General features: G+C 46.9%; 1 protein-coding gene and 1 pseudogene across 1 annotated transcript; both read right to left on the reverse strand.

The window, feature by feature from the left end:
• Positions 1 to 2,762: 2,762 nt before the first annotated feature.
• On the reverse strand, positions 2,763 to 6,509 carry LOC101772714. Its single transcript, XM_004968719.3, has 7 exons — positions 6,273 to 6,509; positions 4,784 to 4,832; positions 4,393 to 4,701; positions 3,984 to 4,032; positions 3,800 to 3,894; positions 3,562 to 3,686; positions 2,763 to 3,164 (listed from the first exon to the last, which is right to left on the reverse strand). The coding sequence occupies exons 1-7, from the start codon at positions 6,449 to 6,451 to the stop codon at positions 3,107 to 3,109; spliced, it is 864 nt and encodes a 287-aa protein (XP_004968776.1). The 5' UTR covers positions 6,452 to 6,509; the 3' UTR covers positions 2,763 to 3,106.
• Positions 6,510 to 7,812: 1,303 nt separating this feature from the next.
• Positions 7,813 to 9,035, reverse strand: LOC101762066 (annotated as a pseudogene).
• Positions 9,036 to 22,895: the final 13,860 nt, after the last annotated feature.

Consider the following 22,895-nt stretch of genomic DNA (forward strand, 5'->3'; position numbering starts at 1 on the left):
TGCATAAAGTCCTTCAGGTTCCACTCCAGTCTCATGCACCATATCTTGATATATTTTCCCCCAAAGCAAGTCGTCGTCAGAAATAGGCACATCATACTCCTTCCTAATCCTTTCTTTAATTTCTTGTTGTTTCCTTGACTTCCATGGTTCCGATGTATTTCCCAACTTTAATAACAAATCATATCGACCATAAAAATCTTCCCAATCACATGTCCTTCCCTCCTGCAACAACAATTCAATATTCTTACAAATTTGAAACAAGTTCCAACCTTCATAACACATAAGAGACGAGTAGTTACTAACCCAGTAATCGCCATGTGCATTTCCACAGAACGAACCATATCCAAGTTCAGAAGGCACCACACCTTCTGTTGCTAATATACCACACTTGCATCTATCACTAGGAGAGGACACACATGGCCATGGTGCCTTTCCACTTTCGAACTCCCGCACTTGCTCCTCCGTTGGCCACATTGCTATTGGGCCGTATATATACTTATTGAAATCACACAACGGCCACCCATCCTGCAAAAAAACCGTCACGTGAACTACTCATACGTAAAGTAACTACAAAACGCTGCTCCAACTTCCAAGCAATAACATCAAGAAAAATTATGAACAATATACTGCAAAATTATAACTGCTAGCTAAACGACATACTAATATTCTCGTAATATACTTACATGAGTCTTTAGGGAGCATCGAAAGAATGGAGTATACTTAGGTGGATCCCCTAAGTTAGGACGCATAAGCTTAGCAGGAACACCACACTTGCACATGGGAGGATCCCTCACACGCCTACAAGCAGCCTCCTGCTTCTCCTCCTCGGTCATCCTAGGTGGGTTTGGTGGAGGAGGAACCCAACGCCTAAACTGATGGTATGGTTTAAGCTCTGTGCTATGATATGGGAATAGGCGGATCCTAGGATCATATTTGTCGGGTCCATCGATCCACTGAAAGAAATCACAAGGTGCGGCAGACATTGGATCAAAAGTCCACTTGCATACATAGAAGGCTCTTCCGGCTGTCTTTGGATGCCTTGATTGTTTCACCTCTGCTTGCGCGCCACATCTACAAAGAGGTACCGGAAGGGCAGGAGGTACGGGACCAACACCATTGGACTCGCCCACATAACGCACATACCACCTACGCCGTTTGTATTCACAACCAAACGACGTCATCTCACCTGGACATCAAGTGCAACAAATTTAATACACAAATAAACTTTACACACGTAATCCATACGAGCTATATACATCATTTTGATAAAATGTAAACACTCGATCTACAAAATACAAACACTGAAACATATCAACTATAGCAACTATATTAAGGAACAAAAATATGAGACTAATTAATTGAAGATATAAAAAAAATACATGTCATGTAAACAACACAATTGAATGAATATATACCTAAATCGAAGCATTCAACAAGTTCTACACGTCAATATCGCGGGCAGAGACTTAATTGCGTATGAACTACGTATCATCTAACACAAAACACCATTGCATTTCATTCAAAATTCAAATCACTAACCTAACTCTAAGTCACCTAAACATCCTCCAATCTACCAAATGCAACGGTAAAACACGAGAAAAAGTAGGGGAATACCTTCCATACGAAGCAGGGATCGATTTCCACTACTTTTCCCCACCCAAATCGTCGGATTTTGGGTCGATTTGGGGGTGGGGCGGTGGGGGCCGGCGCAACAAGGCGCTGGTGTGTCTGGAGGAGGAAGAAAGGAGGGAAGGAGGAGGAAGGGAGCCGGCGCACGGAATTAGTGGTGGCCCTACCGCGCCAGGCGGGCTGGCGCGTCAACGCTGCCGCACCAGGCGAGCTGGCGCGGCGAACGCCCACCCACGTCAGTGCCCACCTGGCGCCGCGACTCGCCGCGCCAGTGCATGCGGCACGGCAGCGTGTTCCTGCCACGCCAGGCGGTCTGGCGCGGCCAAAAGGGTTACGCCGCGCAAATAAAGCCCAGGTGAGGTTATTTTTAAAAATAAAAAAAAGGTTAAAAATAAAAAAAATTCACCAGGAACCAATGCCACGAGATCTTTGTCACTCCATGCCCAGTGTGGGGTCCAACTATCAGCATTTTCTCAGCAAACTAAGGCCTTGTTTAGTTACTTCCAAATTTCCAACTTTGGCACTATAAAAAAGAAGATTCCCCATCACATCAAACTTACGGTACATGCATGGAGTACTAAATGTAGACGAAATCAAAAAGTAATTGCACAGTTTTGTTGTACTTTGCGAGACAAATCTTTTGAGCCTAATTAGTCAATGTTTGGACAATAATTCACAAATACAAATAAAATTCTACAGTTACGCATTTATGACAAAATCCCAACTTTGGTACTCCCAAGTTGGGAACTAAATAGGCCCTAAGATGTTTGGGAGGAGGGGCTAAATTTAGCCCCCGTCACATCGGATGTTCGGATGCTAATTAGAAGTATTAAATATAGTCTAATTACAAAACTAATTGCACAACCCCTAGGCTAAATCACGAGACGAATCCATTAAGGCTAATTAATCCATCATTAGCAAATGGTTACTGTAGCACCACATTGTCAAATCATGGACTAATTAGACTTAATAGATTCGTCTCGCGAATTAGACTCCATATGTGCAATTAGTTTTGTAATTAAACTATATTTAATACTCATAATTAGTATCAAACATCCAATGTGACAGGTTTTAGCACGGTGTTCCCAAACACCCCTAACTGCCGCATAGGAAAAGGTGGAAAATCGTGCAACTGATCCAAATTATCTGATATCAGTACGACAAAACGTTGAGATATATAATAGATATTCTCATGCCGAGAACCTTTAAACCGATGATAATTCTTCTGAAATGCTACCGAGTATAACTACTATCTGAGCATTCTCACGATGTGCTCCGACCGAACATCGGGCTATTATATTCGTAAGCGTGCAAGTGCAAAGGATCCCTTACACGGGGAGTTCACTAGTCTACTTGATCACGGCCTGCTTCGTCAAGTCATCAAGTGATGAGCATCCTCTACTGTACATGCATATATCATATCACTCACTACAACAACAAAGGCAAGTTTGGTTTACTTTGACATCTTGAAGCCATATCACCCTTCTAGTGACGCCTTGCCTGGTAAACCTCTTATTGTATGCTTGCACTGAAACCTGTAAGAAACAACATGCATTAATTAAAAGGATCGACCATAGTCAGGGCAAACAAGTTTATAGTAGCTAGAACATAGGTATAGGACCAATATTGTGCAACATCTTAAAGTTATTCAACGTGGTTTTCCTCATCCAGAACCATCAAAAAACTAGAAGTTACTATGCAAGCATCGATGCCCATATAGATGCAGAATCAAAGAATTTGATAGCAAAACACTGTTTATCCGTGACAGAAATGTGCAGTTTCACAATGCAGCTTTGAAAAGACTCTATATTACCCGTGAACAGCCTGATGCACTATGAGAAGACATTACATTCAACACTGTATAAGGGATGAAAATTGCAGCAGAATCCCACAACTGAATCAATGGTAAGATGACATCACACAAAAAATTACCAGATAGAATCAGAAAGAAAAGATTCTGAAGTGGAACATGGGGCATCAGCAATTGACATTCGGTGCTGGTTATTCCCTTGACAGTCTGCTTTACTGCACTTTATATGCATTTGAAGAGGTACAACCTGAGGTGAAAAGTCTAGGTTCAGGGAGTTGATCTTGGGAAATTGTTATGTTCCAAAGAAAGGATGATAAACAGAATGAGTTACGTAAATTAACCTTGACAAAAGAACTATACCTTCTTGCTGTACCGAAAATCACGCTTTGGCAGGAAATCCAGTGGTAAGTTCAATGTACTGGGACATCGTACCAGCAAAAATAACTTGCTAGGCCCTTGAAGAGAATACAAGTAAATGCCGTAAGTTAAAAGTGGATTGTGATCTCAGCCAAATATGTGTAGAAGTAAAGAAATGACAGAATACCTGTGTAGGACAAACTCCCTGCTCCACATGACACAAGAGCACGGATAGCCTAGAAATATGCAATTGTGTTATCATTCAAAGAGGACAAATTCAAAATAGATGCTGACAGTATAAGAACCCGTGATAAAGTGCAGATATTCGTGCCTGGGAATGTGGCAATAAACATGAAAAGGTTCTACTACTTTGCCATTTGCCAAACAGCAAACTGGTAATCCGACATGAAGATGACAATGCAACATTGTTGTTCAACTAGAAACAAAAAGGTATCATGTTTTGAATTTCACCATGGATAATATACAAACGGTGAGATCTTAAGTGGATAGTACTTCAATGCTTAACCAGGAATAAATCATAAAGAAATAGAGTCATTCTAGATTTAGGGGAAAATGTTGGTGCAATAGTAGCTCACCTTCCGAGAAACAGATTGAGCTAACTTGGTTAGAGCATGATCTTTGGCACTTCCTGAATCAAACGTACCATGAGAAATTGTAATGTCATACACAAATAGGGGCCGTACAAGGCTTCCTCCAAGGATCAGGACAACTCCTTCAATGCTAGAAACTTCATCAAGTGCTTGCTGAAGAGCACATAGTAAGATAGAGATGCCTTTCATCAATTTCTCGTGCTTCTTTATTCGACGTCTAACCTCCCGTTTTCGTGTGTTGTACTTTCTCTGATCAGATGGTTTGAGCTCAGCTGGTTGTAATGTCATTTCTGTCTAGAAATAGCCATAATTCATAAATTGGTTCCTTGCCAAAATAGAAGGCAGTAGGAAGGTATTTACTGGATGCTGAACTTACCATTTCCTCCTTTAAACTTGCGAACTCATCTTCAAGACTCTGCAAAACCCTGAAAATGAAGAAATTTAAGATATATCCAAATTCATTTGATAATTACACAGCACAGTACACAACCATCCTACCCTTGTTTACTAAAAAAACACTACTATGTTCTTCAATTGTTATGCATGGATATATTAAGGAACACTCAACAACGTTCTATCATGAGACCTCCTGCACCTATGCAAAACAAGGTTTCCTTTGTGATCAACATGGTAGCCCCAGACAAATAGTGCTTTGGAGTACAAAATCTGAATAATGAGTTCAATTGCTTGTCAAATTGTTGGGACAGTGCTCCCATCAAACAAGAACTCCTAATGGATGGGCGTACAGATGTAGGGAACATGTGTCATGTGTTTGGATAGTACAAACGCAAAGACAAATCAAAGACTAATCCAGCAATATGTATCAGAACTTCAAGCTCCGCAAGTACATTGTTTTTCCTTGAGTGTGCTATTCGTACATTGTTGTTACAGGTTGTTGATTGTTGACGCTACTCAATGGTGTGAGAGGTATATGCTTCATCAAGAACTTACGTAACAAAGAAAGTAGTCTATAACTATTTGGACCATGCTTTTCTTGTTATCATTACAGGAAATCTTAGCCTGCATATGAACACACTGTGAAACTCGTTGAGCATGAAAAACAGAGAAAGAATAAAACTCATACTACAGTATTAAGAAACTACAAACTATCTCCATGGGGCATGAATTCAATATTTATCCAAACAGAACTAAATGAAGACAGTTTAGGCTCAGGACCAAAAGACAAGAAACAACACAAATGATTGTAATGATAATAGCTAAAAATATTCACACAAACCAAAAACTGACAGTAGGAACTAGGAAGCAATCATAGATCCATAAGCAGGTTCAAAATAAAATACCTCAGCAGCCAGGACAAAGACAATATCAAGAAACATTCATCTAATAGAGGATGCAAAAATTAATAGTACATCTGAAATGAAGACTAGTCACAAAATTATATAGAACCGACTGGCTAAATGAGGAAACTAAATCCCTTTTGCCCAACAAATCACATAAAGTTGTCAGAGATTTGCTGAGGCAGTTCGAATCCATGTATTGACTGAATCCACTACAGCCAGTGGATCCAAAACCCTTACTTAGTTGCCATTCTGCACACAGTAAAATTGCTCCATAGCATAAACATTAGCGCGATCCATCGCAAAATTAAGCTAATCCCAACCCTAGTTATATCCACTGGCACGAAGGTTGCTCTAGCAGCCATATGGGTAGGTTCAATCCAATCCGAATCGACCAAATCCGAAGCCCACGCGACCAGATATGCACCGAAAAAGCAGTCTGAACTGCGGCAACTCGCTCGATTAGACCCGGAGCAATGAATTCACAGTGGAATCCGCTATATCCGCCATAGATCCTACAAAATCCCAGCACTGAACAAGAGAAATAGGGGATAGATTGGGGATTACGAGGGGATCTGGTGGTGCATGTAGAGGACGAAGCCGACGAGCTCCTTGACGACGTGGAACACCTCCGATCGCCGCAGCGCCGCCGCCGCCGCTTGCACCTCCACGAGCCCTGCGCGCCGCTGCTCGGTGCCGGCGGCGGCACCGCCGCCTCCGGACGAGGAGGAGGTTTTGGTCTCCATCTCGCCGCGACCGCCCCGCCCGCACCACACCCCCGACTGTTGTCTGTTCCGTTAGGCGAACGACGGTCCTCGTCGTTTGAGGAGTACTCTTTATTACTCCAACCAATTTTGTTTTAGAAATATTCATTTCAAACAATTACCAGTTTTAAAAAGTACAATAAAAAACACGATCACCCAAAGATGCAACTATTTCTGTTTATATCAACATTTTGTTATATTGTTGTTAACTGTGACTCTACGATTTATATTCTATCAAAGAAGATGTTGGTTGTCCATGGGTTGGAGCCATGGAGGGTCTTTTTGCCCAACGGGAAAATACGATTTTTTCTGTTTTTATCATGACAATTTTGAAATTAAATCACGTATGCTTGAGACTATTTTTTTAAGACAAGCAGCAAACCTCTCTCACCCCGCAAAATGACATTTTCTACGAATAACTATCTAATGCGTTGAAATTTGTTGACCGATTTATCAATGAGGTTGACCGGTCAAACCGATTTATCGATGCGGTTTGATCGATGTGGGTCTTGTAGCCGGTATGGCAATTCAAACCGGTTTGACCGGTTTAACCTTAATCCGAATAGAATTGAGGAATCCTTGTAGATTAAGATTCGTAAAAGGATTTTCTTGTGGAGCAAGATCTTCCCACCTTATATTATAAATACTAGCAAATATGCCCGTGCGTTGCTACGGGTACATGAAAACTACATCAATATATTACTATACTATATAATATGGTCTATATGTAGCTAATCATATTTTGATATGACTTAATATGTACCTTTTGATGAAATGGCTGTAGTTGAGAGTTCTAAGAGTAATATCTATTTAGACGTTTGCAAATTAATCAATTAATGTATGGACTTATAAATTATGGTTATGAACCACAAATTTGATTGTTGCACATCATTTTGTACCTTTTTTTCAGATAATGTCTTGTGTGTTGAATATAATCCGATGAGAAGGACTGCATTGAAACTTTATATTTATTTCAATGCCCTTATTACCTACCTAAAGGACCTTTCTTTGAAAAATATGTTTGTAAAGGGCTGTCATCTAAAGATGCAAGACTCATCTAAATATCTTACAAACTTCTGAAGTTTTGTATTAGAGCAATCACTTTATTCTGAGGTAAAAACACGGTACATAGAGAATGGTACACCGATAATGCGAGTAACATCTGCAGAATTACTGCATATGCTCACAGTGCTCCAACTGTTACAGTTCCATTAATAGTTGGAACTATGACAGCAAATTCTTCACCAGTGAAGCTAGGATACATCTTCTGCATCCACTATCCAAAATCACACCAAGTAGCCACACGTGGCATTATAGGATGGATAACCCACACGGTGACGCATTCAAGCAACCACCGCAGTCCCAACAGAGCTGGAAGTAAGAACAACATCAGATTCAGACCTATCTTGACCATCCCATATCTCGGGCAAAGCTTCCTTGATGTTATGAATGCTCTCCAGAGCATGGTCAGCCCCGGGAACGAGTGTCGACCTGCCAACCTGCAAAATTCAGAAAGTTTTGTAAATTAAGTTTTTCCTTTGAACAGGATGATGGTTAATGTGGAATCTGGGCTATGTACGACGTCTTACAATCACAGTATGGAAGCCTGCAGCCTTTCCTGAAGCTATGTTCCGAGTGCTATCGTCAAAAAAATATTTGAAAAATATAAAGAAGGTAAATTTCCACCGGGGCATTCCTTGCTTGTTTGAACGTGTACTTGGTCATGTTTCGGAGAGGAGAATTCTTACTGTCTTCTTAGGATCAACATTTGCAATTCGAATTGCAGCTTTCATGGCTTGGAGGGCTTGCAGAGGATGGGTGATTTGGGTCTGAACCCATTTGATTCATTCAGATCAACCAAGTTGGCAGATGTTTCATCCTTGAACAGCATGCAATTCTGGGACTGAGCATATCAAACCATTGCAAGGATTCAGTGTCTCAAAGCATATCATACCATCAAAGCAACCTTGTAAACCCAGCCTGTGCAGAGTCTCCTCCGCATGTGCTTTGTCAGAGTTTGTGAATACCTGCAACAACCAAAATTAGGTTGGTAAAAATGCTCTGTTAATCATTTTTTCAAGCATGTCATTTGTGAGTACATCAACAAAACAGAAAAACCGGTGCTTCTCATACTATTTTTCTCTGTGGAATTGAAAGTAGGAGGGTCCTCAAAATAGGGTCGGGCCTCATATTGTGATATGGCAAGGTACCATGAACATTTGCATGAAACTCATCATTGTCAAACTCGTAGCCTAATGCCTACAGAGAATAGCGATGGTGTGATAAGAAAGGAGGAGAAAATGTACAGGTCATGGTAAACACTCAATGAACAACTAATGAAATATGAGTTGTACCTTAAGGCCAGCCATTGTGGTGCCCCATCCGCAACCTCGGGGATGACCTCATCCTTGAGATCAGCCCTCACCTGCCGCGCCTTCCTCGCCGCCGTCCGATCGTCCCCTGAATTGCGCCACTGATTCCGCGCGCTCCGCAGGGATCTTGTTCTCACGGACGACCGCTCGTGGGAGGCGCAGCAGGAGGACCAGTCGGGCCTCCTCCGCCCCATCGACACCAAGACCCTCGTCCACGCGCAGTACCGCCGCCGCCTCCTGCTCCGATCCACCGCTACCGCCGCGGCCCGCATCCAAAAGGGTCGAGACGACGAGTGCACGCAGCCGCACGCCGTCGCCAAGCGCCCGGCTAGCCTCGCTGCCGAGGCCGCACGGGGTAGCAGCAAGGCGCTCCGCTCCGGCCTCTGCCCGCGCCTAATCCCCTCCTGCGCCACTCTGTTGTGGAGAAAGGAGAAGCCTTTTCCCCTTAACCCCCTCCCTTCCCTCTTTTTCCCACCCGAGCCCCCCTCTCTTCAGAATATGGACTGCGGCTTCATTACCAAAAACTTGAGGGGCTTTTTTGTAAAATGACCATGACAGTTGGAGGGAGGGGAATGAGGGAGCTGAGCTCTTTGCCCTTAAACCCCCTCACTTTTCTATTTTTTCCAACCGAGCCCCCCCTATACTCAGAATTGGACTGCGGGTTGATTTCACGAAACATCAGGGTTTTATTTTCAAAATTAGGGCGACGGACGAAAATTGCTAGTAGAGACGTTGCTTGCTTTAATAATAGGTATAGATAAAGGGCGACGGCCGAGTGAGAGTTTATCCAATCGATCAAATGCTTTACTTTTTTACTTCCAATCCTAATATTTTCCAACCCCTTTTGAGAAAGTTCTGAGTGGCCTGCCAATCTCATATCAAACCTAGGCGCAACATCCCTGATGGGTCCCTCCTGGGATGGTGATTCTATGTTTTCATGTCACTCATGTGCAAACAGGTCTGAGCGGCTTACTAGAGCTTCCTAGACCAGTCTGATCGGTTAAGGGCAGAGGCTCCGTGAGGTGATTTCAAACGACTGTGCAATCTAGCACATTCGATGTGTTTGTTGGTGTTTTAGACCGGCAACCCACCTAGGGGGTACCCTAGGTGGTCTTTTATGCAGTAAGGATTGTCGATAATCAAGGATTCAATGGTGACGCAAGGAACACGATTTAGACAGGTTCGGGCCGCTAGATCGCGTAATACCCTATGTCCTGTGTGTTTGTTCGTATTGATCTTGGATGAACTGGAGTTGTTCTTGCTTGAGGGGGGGGTCCCTGCCCGCCCTTATATGCACGGGAGGACAGGGTTACAAGTCCGAGTCCTAGTCGAGTACTATTACAGAGTTCTACTCGGTACGGCCCGAGTAGTTTTCCATACACATACTTAACTAGTCCGAGTAGGATACGCCTATCCCTTGTCCTGATCATATCCGAGCACATCCCTTAGTGGGCTGTCCAAGGTCTACTCGTGGGCCTGAGGTGCATGCCTGATAAGCCCCCGAGTACTTTGTAGTCGTGCGCCACAGTCTCGAGTACTGTGGGCACTATCCGAGCTGTTTGTCGTAGAGGTTGCAGTGTCTAAAGTGCTCAAGTACTGTCGCGTGGCTGGAAGGTACTCTTCTTATCCCTTTGAGTTGCTTCTGTTCCGAGAATTTTTATATGGTAGTACGATGACAATCGCACTCCATATGGAGTAGCCCCCAAGACTTGGGTTGAGTCGAAGAGTCAGGCTTAGGGTCAATCCTGCTTTTTGACTATTTTACACTCGGAAATCTGAAAAAGAAAATTCTGACCATCGGGTATGGTACCCGCAGCCCCCGAGTACTTAGGCGATTTTTGTCGTTGAAGTGGTCAAAAACCCGTTGAAAAGAGTAGCCGTTGGGTGTTTAAGGCAATTAATCTGCTTAAAATCCATCCGTTGCATAACTGACGCTTGGAATCCGGAGGTGGCAGAGATATAACTGGAGGGCCCCCTTTCGGTTAGGTTTACGCCCCATTGTAGCAGATCTGTTCCTCTTCTTCTCCCACCTGGCCGTTCTTGTTTTCCTCCGCCGTGATTCTCTAGCGCCACTGCCGCCGTTGCTGCTTCTCCGAGAGAGATTCGAGGTTGAGTGCATTTTGCTGTGAGTGAATCCGGCGGATGCGCACTAAGAAGATGGGAAGAAACCCGAGAAGGTCCAGGGCAAGGCTCCAGCGGCGGGCAAGGTGAAGTCCAAGAAGGGGAAGGAATTGGTGCTGCCGGCGCCGAAGGTAGGGCCGACAAACCAGATTGCGCCACCACCGCCTGGAGCCACATGGCAGCATTCGGTGATGAAGGAGGAGGTCGTGCAGGCGCTAGTCGACACCAAGCTTCTGCAGACGAAGGAGGTGCTCGAGTGGCGCCCTGCTTTTGCAAATGCGTGGCAGTTCGAGGAACACCCCAACGATACGGTGATGCTTGCACACTTTGTGGAGAGGGGGTTGGCAGTGCCCACCTCCGACTTCTTCAGAGGTATCCTCGAGTACCATAAGCTTAAACTTGTTCACTTGAACCCCAATGGTGTACTGCGTATGTCAATTTTCGTACACCTCTGTGAAGTTTACTTGGGAGTTCCTCCGAGCCTTGAGCTGTTTAGGAAGTTGTTTCGCTGTAAACCTCAGCCTAGTGCACTTAGGACGGAGGTCTTTGGAGGCGCCGGGTTCCAACTTAGGAACTCGGGCGCGTATATTGAGTACAATTTGACTGACTCCCATGGGAAGTGGAAGAAAAGGTGGTTCTATATTGGGAACCATAATCCTCGCTTGCCGGTGGTTACTGGTCACGCGCCGAAGCATGCAGAGAATTGGGTGAGCGAACCTGAAAATACCCCAGAGCTCGACCATTTTCTGTAGCAGATTACTGAGTTGAAAGCACTCGATCTCATTGGGATTAACGTGGCGGCCAGTTTTCTCAAGAGAAGGGTTCAGCCGCTTCAGAAACGGGCTCACTCGGGGAGTGAGTACATAGGACTTAACTTGTACTTTTTTGACTTTTGTGATATTTGTTTTGAATATCGACTTGTTTTTTGTAGTCCCGAGTTCTTGCCAGCTACTTGGCGCAGTCAGAAGAAGAAGAAACTATTGTTGAGGAGTTAGAGGACGAGCCCTCTCCTCCTGTGAAGAAACGCAGAGTAGTCCGCAAGATGTCTACTGCTAAGTCTGCTTCAACTCCTGAGAAGTCTCAGGGTGCCAAGGTATGTAGCCATGTACTCACTTGTAGCTGATGGATTTGAACTTGCAATCTTGTGATTACTTTGTCTTATTCAAAAGGCTGGCGATGCGGCACGTGCTGATGATGAGGCTGCTTTTGGAGAAGTAGTCATGACCGACCCGGGCATCGGTATTGCGTCTGTTGAGAAGGTGCAAGAGGAGGTGCCGCCAGCGGATGCTGAAGTAGCCCCCGAGCTGACCGCACAGGCTCCGTCGGCTGCCGTGCTGTCGGTTGTTGACCAGGCAGTCCTGGGATTGCCTGCCGGAGTAGCGGGTGTTGCGAAGGAAATGTCGCCAGTAGTTGCTACTGGTTCTTTGTTGTCCAATGTGATTGCTAGTGGTAAGTTTTCTTTCGCGACTAGTTTTGTTAGTTTGAATTGTATTGTAGTCTTGACTTTGTGTTTCCTAGGCCTTGGTGAGAAGACAGCGCCAACAACTATTCCTGTGGCGGTGAGTACTCGGCCGCCTATTGCCGAGAAGAAATGTGTGCGGTTGCTGCCACACTCAACTTGGTGAGTTTGTTTGTCCTTGGTGTGTATCTTTAAGTTGTCTTGAAGTCGTGTAATGACTTTGTACTCTGATGTAGGGATACGGAGGAGACTATCCCTGTGGAGGCAGGAGTAGAGTCGTATCCCCCGACTACTCTTTTTGCTCCCTTGGAGGATATTATTGTCGAGGAAGTATCCGGAGTTCACGCTGGTCGCCTTGGAGCTACCATGTCTATGCTTCAAGAAGTGTTTCGCTCGGTGGAGGTCCCCTCTGCTGCTTCGGGTTCTGGAAATGCTTCTTTGTCGACGTCTACTGGCGGAGCTCTGGCTGTAGTAAATGTGGAAAAATCCAAAGAATCAACTGCTCCAGGTATGTATCCATAGTCCTGGTATTGTATTCATAGTATTCAGGTGACTGATGATAATCTTTTTAGGTACTGCTTTGGGTGCAGCTCCTCATCTTGCGAAGAGTACTCAAAGTCCAGTACTCAGCCTTCTGTCTGAGTCAGAGTTCCAGAGAGCTGTCGATGTGTTTCGGAGCTTCCAGGTGTGTTTTCTTTGCTTTATCGCACAGATTGAGTAATTTTAAGGTCTTTGACTGATCGCATTGCTTTGCACACTCAAGCCCTTCAGGAATGAAGCCATCAATTGGAGCGGGAGTGTACCTGACTTACAGAATCCTTGAGGGTTCATGAAGCTGGAGCAAAATCCTTTGCTGTGGAGTGGTCAGATGATGAAGTCTTGCAGCAGAAGCTGGAGAGCCGCTACAAGTCTTTGAATAAAAAGTATCAAGGTGAGTACTATGTATCTTCCGAGTATGTCCGACTGTAGTTGGTTGTGTTTGAACTTGGCCGTTTTTGTAGAGCTCAAGAGGCAAGAGGCTGCTGCAAGTAGCCAACTCCTTGACTGGAGAAACGCGCACAACCGAGTGGCGGATGAAGCTGAACGTCTTCGGGTTGCGCTGACAGGCTTGTGAGCATCAGCGAGACAGGAAGATTCAAAATGGGGTGATGCTTGCTATGGCCATGGTGGCATGCAGAGATCATGTCCAGACCATAGGAAGACTTCGGGGCGAACTCCAAGAGTTGACTGTGGCAACTCAAGATTTGGTGAACGCCATTGCCCCCGTGGAAGAGGACGCAGGACCTCAATCACTAGTCGAGCGATTGAAGGTTGCCCCGGGTAAGGTGGCGGGCCTCTGCAAGGCTGTTTGCAAACAAGTCCTTACTGTGGTCAAGTCATATTACCCGAGGGTAGATTTGTCGGCGGTTGGTGACGGCGTTGCTCGCAACTGCACAGAAGAAGCTTATGCGCAGTACCTTGAGGAGGCGGAGCCAATCGCGTCCAAGATGTCTGAATTTGTATCTCTAGAAGAGCCTTTAACTTTTTGTGTACTCTTGTAGTTTGTCGAGTACCTTGAACGATACTTTGAGAAATGAATGATTGTTCATTCTTTTGTTGCTTGAAGTGGTTGTCTTGACGTGAGCGAGGAGTAGTTCACTCCGTCTCGCCCGACCCAAGGTCCCGGGGTCGGATGTGTCCGTCCCTTCGAGGGTGTAACTCCGCCTCACCCGACCCTTGGTCCCAGGGTCGGATGCGGCCGACCCCTTGCCGTAAGGCTTCGTATCGCCCGACCCCTGAGTAGAGGGTCAGACTTCTCCGAGCCCCTGAGACAAATGGTGCGTTTTGAGTGCAGGCCATGCTTGGCTGGAGCAGTTTTGAGTTTGGAGTAGTCGCGATGCTGTCGAGTACTCTACTTTTTTAGGGTGCACGGGTGTACTGTAATCTTTTGTCCTTTGTAGCGTGATTGCTTTCACGTGGGTAGAGTCAGAGGTCATCAGACTCATTGATCACGGGCGCACAGTAACTCCTGGGTGGGTGGTAGTTGTAGTGCTTGGCTATAAATAGATCCCCCTGGAGGTCGACCCAAATCAAGTTTTTGAGTAGCAATAGATTGCCTTCGGTTGCTGTTGTTTGAGTGTAGAGAGCCTTCAAAGAGTACACCGGTGCTAGAAGATTCCTCGTAGATTGAGACCACCTTCCCTCCACAGACTCTAGCACTCGTAGGGATAGCCGCGATGCTAGAAGAATCCTTGTAGGAGGATTCATCGCGCGCTTCATCTTGCAGCTCGTGATCCAGTGGAGTACGCGCTGGAACTCGCGAGTGATGGGTGATGAGTGACGCGGTCTTTATCCCGCTCTCTTAGAGGTGGAGGTGTGGCCGTAGAGTAGGTTGGCTCGGCAAGGCTAGCAAAAGAGCAGCCTTGGTTCCGTCTTGGCGCGGCGCGCGGGATTCATCGTTGCCGCTTTTGACAGTGGCAGTACAGGAGTTCCTGATGTTTCCTTGGGTAGAGGACCTGGATATGGCTGCGTTTTGCCCAGCTTCCTTGCGTGTAGGCCCTCCCCATTGTGGTTGGCAGATCTGAGTGGCCTTGTGATATTGTAAAAGCCTGGGGCTTAAATGCAGCCCGCTAGTAGGTGGTTGCTTGTAGTCCTTCTGTATTTCGAGTACTTTTACTCGTATGTAACTTGTTGATGTATCTTCGGTCCTGAGTAAAGAATTACTCCACTGCTGAAACTTTGTACCAGGGCAGTAATGCTTGTGGAGTTGATAGTCTTGAGTCAAGAGTAGTATATCTTGTAGTTGGTAGTCGAGCTGTTGGCTCGAGTAGTTGACATGAGTTTTTGCTTTGAAGCAATTACTCGGGTGCTGCTACGGGTAGTAGCGACAAAGGTGTTCTATATTCCAAGAGTTTGGTACTTGTTCTCCTGAGAGCTCTTGCAGTCTATAAGATCCGGGTCCCGTAACCTTTGATACGATGTAAGGACCCTCCCATGGTGAATTGAGTTTATGCAACCCTGTCGTGTCTTGGATTCGCTTGAGGACCATATCACCCAAGTTGAAAGATCGTTCCTTGATGTTGCGGTCGTAGTAACGCCTTAACCCGTCAAGGTACCTGGCAGATTGCACTAGCGCTGCGCATCTTGCTTCTTCTAGACTGTCTAGATCTGTTCGCCTTGTTTCTTCTGCCAATTCTTCATCGTATTGTTCGACTGAGGGTGATTGCCCCATGATGTCGACGGGTAATATGGCTTCTGAGCCATACACGAGGAAATAGGGTGACAACCCAGTAGTCTTGCATGGTTGGGTTCATAGTCCCCATAGAGCATTGGGTAACTCCTTGAGCCATTTGCCGCCTTTGGTGTTGCCGACGTCGTGTAGTCTTTTCTTGAGGGCGTCGAGTATCATGCCGTTGGCACGCTCGACTTGTCCATTGGCTCGCGGGTGAGCGACCGAGACGTAACGAACGTCGATCCCGCTATTCTCGCAGTATTCCCAGAAGTTGTGATTTTTGAAGTTTGACCCTAGGTCTGTGATGATCCTGTTGGGAAAACCGTAACGGTGTTTGATTTCATCCAAGAAGTCGAGGACTCGATCTGCCTTGGGGCAAGTGACTAGTTTGACCTCGATCCACTTGGTGAATTTGTCGATTGCCACGAGTACTCGATTGAACCCTCCTGGCGTAGTTGGTAATGGCCCTATCATGTCGAGCCCCCAGCAGGCGAACGGCCATGTTGGAGGTATTGTGACTAGCTTGTAGTCCGGTACATGCTGCTATTTGGTAAAGAATTGACAACCTTTGCACTTCTGAACTAGTTGTTTAGCGTCGGCCAGAGCCATTGGCCAGAAGGAGCCTGCTCTGAAAGCCTTGCCAACTATTGTTCAAGAAGATGCATGGTTCCCACAGATTCCCTTGTGAATTTCTTCTAAGATTTCTTGGCCGTCTTCGCGGGTAACGCACTTCATGAGTATCCCTGATGATGCACTTTTCCCGTAGAGGTTGTCTCCAACTAGAACGTAATTTTTTACTCGCCGAGAGATTTGTTCAGCCTGATTTTTGTCAGATGGTAGCTTGTGATCTTTGATGTAGTCGATGAAGGGTGTCCTCCAGTCGACTTCTATCATCATGATTTCTCGAGTGACGTCAGTAGTGTGGACCACTGGCGGTGTAACTTGTTCAGGTATGGACGGCTTGTGTAGCTCGTGTACGAAAATTCCTGTTGGAACCTCTGCACGAGTTGAGCCCATTTTTGATAAGACAACGGCGGCTACGTTGTTGTCGCGAACGATGTGATGAAATTCCAAGCCTGAGAACTTGTTTTCCAGTTTGCGTACTTCTTTGCAGTAAGCATCCATATTATCCTTGTTTCGGTCCCACTCGTCATTGACTTGGTTTATAACAACCAGTGAGTCGCCATACACCATTAGCCTTTTGATGCCAAGGGAGATTGAGAGACGAAGGCCGTGTAGCAGTGCTTCGTACTCGGCTTCGTTGTTGGATGCCTCCCAGAAAATTTGTAGTACGTATTTGAGCTGATCTCCCTTTGGGGAGATGAGGAGTACGCCTGCACTGGCCCCTTCAAGTTTGAGGGACTCGTCGAAGTACATTACCCAGTGTTCTAGCCGCTTGACTGGTGTTGGTACTTGATTTTCAGTACATTCAGCCACGAAGTCGACCAAAGCTTGGGACTTGATAGCTGTCCTCGGCTTGAAGTCCAAGGTTAGAGCTCCGAGTTCAACTGCCCATTTGGAGATTCTACCCGTGGCGTCTCTGTTGTGTAGAATTTTGCCGAGCGGGAAGTCAGAGATTATCGTAGTATTGTGTTCTTGGAAGTAATGTCGCAATTTCCAGGAGGTGAGCAAGATTGCGTATAAAAGTTTTTGTATCGGTGAATACCGAGTTTTGGAGTCCGAGAGTACTTCGCTGACGAAGTACACAGGTCGTTGGACCTTGTAAGCGTGGCCTGGTTCAGACCGTTCAACTACTATTGCCGTGCTGACGACATGTGTAGTAGCTGATATGTATAGGAGAAAGTCCTCATTTGGAGATGGAGCAGTGGGTATAGGAGGCTTTGACAGAAAGTATTTGAGTTGCGTCAGTGCCTTGTCTGCCTCTTCTGTCCATTTGAACTTGTCCTGGCATTTGAGAAGCTTAAAGAAGGGTAGTCCCCGTTCTCCAAGTCTCGAGATGAACCGATTGAGAGCGGCCATGCAGCCTGTGAGTTTCTGCACATCCTTGATGCTAGCTGGTGCTTGCATGTTTGTGATGACGGATATTTTTTCTAGGTTGGTCTCAATGCCGCGATGGCTAATGATGAACCCGAGTAACTTGCCAGAAGGTACTCCGAAGACGCACTTAGTAGGATTGAGTTTCCATCGGAAAGCTCTTAGACTAGAGAAAGTTTCCTCCAGATCAGCTATGAGTTCCTCCTGGTTTCTTGTTTTGACGACTACGTCGTTGACATAAGCTTCGACATTGCGGTGAAGTTGCCTTTCAAAGCACATCTGTATAGCTCGTTGATAAGTTGCTCTTGCATTCTTTAGTCCGAAGGATATTGTTTTGTAGCAGAAAGCTCCGAAAGGTGTGATGAAAACTGTTTTGGCTTGATTTTATTCCTTGAGGCTTATCTGATGATAGCAGGAGTAGCAGTCGAGAAAACATAGTAAAGCGCACCCAGCGGTGGAGTCGACCACTTGGTCGATCCTGGGTAGTCCAAAAGGGTCTTTTGGACAGTGCTTGTTGAGGTCGGTGTAGTCAACGCACATTCTCCACTCGTTGTTTTTCTTACGAACGAGTACAGGATTTGCTAACCAGTCAGGGTGAAGGACTTCTTTGATGAACCCTGTCGCGAGTAGCTTGGCTAGCTCTTTTTTAATTGCTTCTCGTCTGTCTTGAGCGAACCTACGGAGTCGCTGCCGTTTTGGGGTAGCTTTGGGATCAACATTTAGAGAGTGCTCGGTCAGCTCCTTGGGCACACCTGGCATGTCAGGTGGTTTCCAAGCGAAGATATCATGGTTAGCCCGAAGGAAACTGACGAGCGCGGATTCCTATTTAGGATCTAGCCCTGTTCCGATAAGGGTTGTCTTGGAAGAGTCGCCCGTCTGGAGATCGACTGGTTTGAAGTCTTGCTCGCTTGCGGGTTTCACCTTTGTAGACCCCGACTTGTTTTCTGGGATCTCGAGTTCAGTTGGATGGAGCTTCTTTGAAGCTGTGAAGACTTGTTGCATGGGGCTAGGTGCTTGAGAAGTCACGGCGATTTCCACGGCTTCGGTGTCGCATTCGTAGGATCGCCGTAGATCTCCTCGTAGCGTTAGTTCTCCCTTGGGGCCTGGCATTTTGAGTACCAAGTAAACGTAGTGCGGTGTGGCCATGAACTTGGCGAGTGCTGGCCTTCCGAGTATGGCATGGTAAGATGTCTCGAAGTCGGCGACTTCAAAGCTGATGTACTCGGTACGGTAGTGTTCTTTAGTTCTAAAGGTAACTGGGAGGACGACTTGTCCTAGTGGTATACCTACGTTTCCAAGTACGATGCCGTAGAAGGGTGAATCTGTTAGAGTAAGCATTTTTGTAACGTCGAGGCACATCTTCCTCAATATTTTGGTGAAAATGACATTGAGTCCACTTCCGCCATCGATGAATACTTTGGTTAGCTTTGAGCCTGCCACAACGGGATTGAGTACTAGGGGGAATCGGCCTGGTTCTGAGAACTTGGTCCATTGGTCCTTTCTGTTGAAGGATATGGGCACTTCTAACCACTTTAGCGGTGTTGGATCTGTTGGTTCGATGGCCATGATCTCCCTAAGTACGAGTTTGTTGGCTCGCTTGGATGCGGTGCCTGGGATTCCGCCAAAGATGATGTTGACTGTCTTGGTGGCAGTCTGGAAGTCGCCTTCTTCTTCTTCGTTGTTGTGGACTTTGTTCTTGCCCTTATCTTTTTTCTTAATGTACTCTTCAGGGGGTGGTGCTGCGGGTAAGTCTTGCATTACTCGGCGCATGCTGTAGCAGTCTATTGCCGAGTGTTTGCTAGTCGGGTTCCATGGGCACTGCTTTTTGAGTAGTTCGGTGAAGGTTGGCCCTTCATCGTTTTTGCGGGATCCCTTTTTCAGGAGTTGGTCATGGCAGCAACAGTTTTGTCGGGCTTCCTTTTGCGATTGTGATTGCTCAAAAAGTTGTTTCGAGTATCATTGAGTCGAGTTCATTCCTGGTCATTGTTGTTGGTGTTGTCGCGTCCACGGTTGCGGTGGGAGCCAAACCGTTCTCGCTCTTTGTCTTCTTCATATGCCCACTGTTGTACCACAACTTTAAGGTCTTTGACATTAGCTGGTCGTCGTCGACCGAAGTCTTGGTATGTTCGTCGATCGTAGAGTCCGTTCTGGAAGCACTCGATGACATCTGTTTTTGAGATGTCAACTATGGTTGCCTTCTTTTCGAAGAACCGTCGCAAATAGTCGCGTAAGAACCTTCTTTTTGCTTAATTTGACTTAAGTCGATCTTGTTGCCTGATTTAGCCATGGAGCCGACATAGTTGTTGGTGAAAGCTTTTGTCAAATCTGCCCAAGAGTCAATAGACTTGGGTTTGAGTGACTCAAGCCACGTCAATGGTGCGGGTTCCATGCATATGGGGAAGTGAATGACTTTGGTGTCGTTATTGCCCCCGGCTACTTGGACTGCTAGCGAGTAGCATCATAGCCATTGAATTGGGTCTTATTTGCCATCATACTTGGTAATTCCTGTCGGCTTGAACTTCTCGGGTAGTCTTGTCTTCATTACCCGATTTGTGAAAGCAGAAAAATGGTTGTAGTTGTCAACTTCTCGCTCGCGCCGACTGTTGAGTATTTCTCGTAGATCACTGAAGTTTGACACTTCGTGGTTCTTCCGAGTAGAGCGAATGCTTTTTACCGAGTTGGTGCTGCTGGCCTCTCCAACATCCTTATGGCGTGTTGGGGCATTGTGTTTGCTTGGGCCTTGACTGTGTTGCCAAGGCTGGTTGACGACTTCGTTGTCGTTTCTTGGGGCATCATTGTTGTTGGCTGCAGCACCTCGGCTGCCTTCTTGGTGAGCTGTGATGCGAGGAACAGACGGAATTGGTGATTCTTTGTCGAGTAGCTTGTAAGCTTGCTCCGCGAGTTGTGCGATTAGTCCGTTGCCACGCTGCACGAGCTGAGCTGTGGCTGTGTTGTCCCTGTCTTGAGGCATTAACGTTGTTAAAAGATTGATAGAAGCGATTGCCGCAAGTGGGGTATTGTGCTCTTGAGCCTCAACTGTGTCGAAAGCCCCTTCAAGGTTCGTGATGGGAATATTTGTAGCCATCGACTGCCGTCGCTCGGCTCGAGTGGCATTGCGCATCCTTCTTTGGTTCCTTTGATCAGAGGTTTCATTTTGTGGGGCATCAGCCGTAGACTCGTCTTCTGAGATATTGTCGAGTTGTGCTAATCGCCTAGGGGTTCTGTTCTGGCTAGTACCCGGGTTGTTATTTTGAGTAATAACAAAGACTTCCCTGTCTAGGTAGTAGCTTCCAGAGCTTGATGTTGCAATCTCTATGGAACTTTCCTTGCAATTGGAAGTGAGTGGGACACCCTCTTGATATGGGAGGTTGTCTATATGAGCGACAAGGCGTGACTCGTAGTCGCGGGCAAGAAGAGATGGTCTCAAACCTAGCCAATGTACGAATCTGCCTTGTGATGTTGAAGTTATTACCAGTCCTTGGGCTGGACCAGATAATGGTATCTCAGGGGGATAAACCGAGTCAAAGTCGTCGTCTTCGTCGTGCCCGAGTTCGAGTTGCATTCGAGTAAGAAAACCCTGGTGGGCTTCGGCTGCATTGCGGAGTCCGTGCGGAAACTGTTTTGGAGTCGAAACCGGCTTGAGAAATGACTGGGACCGACTAGTCTGAACCGAAGTCGAGTCCGACACGTAGTCGAACTCGAAGTTTTCGACTTTGAAATCTTGGTTTTTTCTGACCAAATCCTCCGATTCCTTCTCCCGAGCGTTGATGATTTGGCGCCGGAACGAACCAGCACCATTGGCGATGCAGAGCCAGGATCCGAAAATGAAGGTTGCTGTCGTTGTCAAGTTTTGCGGATCGAGACTTAGACTAGTAAATTTCTTTTATGCGCATAAGGCTTCGGATGGTGGCGTGGGAGACACGGGGTTAAACTGGTTCGGGCAAAGGAAGGCCCTACGTCCAGTATCGGGAGCTGCTCGTGTTACCCACGCGAGGTTCTGTAGTAGGGGTTACAGTAGTGCGAGAGAGGGAACTGATCCCAGGTCTCTTGAGTGCGCTCGTGCTCTAAGGGAGTGTGGGTGTGTTCTATTCGCTTGAGAGAGTCCCCTGTCTTAGGACCCCCAACCCTCCTTTTATAGCACGAAGGGGGAGCTCGGGGTTACAAATGAGCCAGGCATCCGGAGAAGTAAAGGGATAAGCTAAGTAAAAATATAACACAAGGAACGGGTCCCAGGGCCACCGCTCCCGATCCGGCTTCCCATCCCTATCAGCGTGCCCGTCGAGGGAGGAGATTTCTCCCAAATCTTGTCGATGATCTCCTTGGTCGCCGTCGCTGCCGAGCGCGATGATGATCCTCAGCCTTGGCATCTATGCCCGCCGGGGAGGAGGGCCGATTCTGTTACCCCGTTGATTACCGTAAGACCCGGACGTCGCATCCCTGTCATCAGGAGCGCGGGGCGCGAGAGCAAGTGGAGCGTCCTCCTGTGCCGTTCGGCACCGATCATGTGTACTCTGCGGCAAATCAGAGGGAGCCGCGGCCGCTGCAGCTCGCGCCGCACGGCCGCGCATGGGCATTCGTGACCCGTTACGTCGGGGACGCCGCTCCTTTTCTGCTTGACAGGGCCGTGACGCATTTATGGTGAGATCGATAGGGGGCCCACGAGATCAGCACCCTGATCCTCGAGTCTCCGCCCGAGGCGGATATTCGTCTTGCGGACCCGAGCGAGTCCGACCCCCACACTCAGGGTCGGGCGAGGTGGAGTTTTTGCGGCGGGGGTCGGGCGCTCCCGACCCCAGCCCTCTGGGTTGGGCGAGGCGGAGTTTAGTCTTCCAGGGGCTAGGAACGTCCAACCCCGGGACTCCGGGTTGGGCGAGGCGGAATGTGGCCTCTCCCTCCCATATTGGGTCGACGGCAATTTTGCCACCTTTGACGGGCCTGGGCCTTTATGCTTTGTTGACTTCATGGGCTAGGGGAGACCGTTGATATTTCCCCCCAACAGTAGCCCCCGAGCCTGTGGTGGAGCAGGAACACTCCTCCAGAGGCTGCTGTGGTTGCCAGTATGGGATCTTCACGGTTGATTTGGGGTAGGGGGCGCTATTCGAATGGTGTTGACCAAGGGGATTGATTGACGACTCATCCTACGCGTTACTCGGTGCGGTGGGACTTTTGGTCATACCCTTCCGTCTGCGAGCCTTAAGTTATGACCACCCGCGTGGCCTTAGGTTGCGAAGCCAGCCCCCGAGCCCCCGCGCGTTGTAGGGGACCGGT

Source organism: Setaria italica, chromosome V (genome assembly GCF_000263155.2).
Source record: "Setaria italica strain Yugu1 chromosome V, Setaria_italica_v2.0, whole genome shotgun sequence".
Lineage (NCBI taxonomy): Eukaryota > Viridiplantae > Streptophyta > Magnoliopsida > Poales > Poaceae > Setaria > Setaria italica.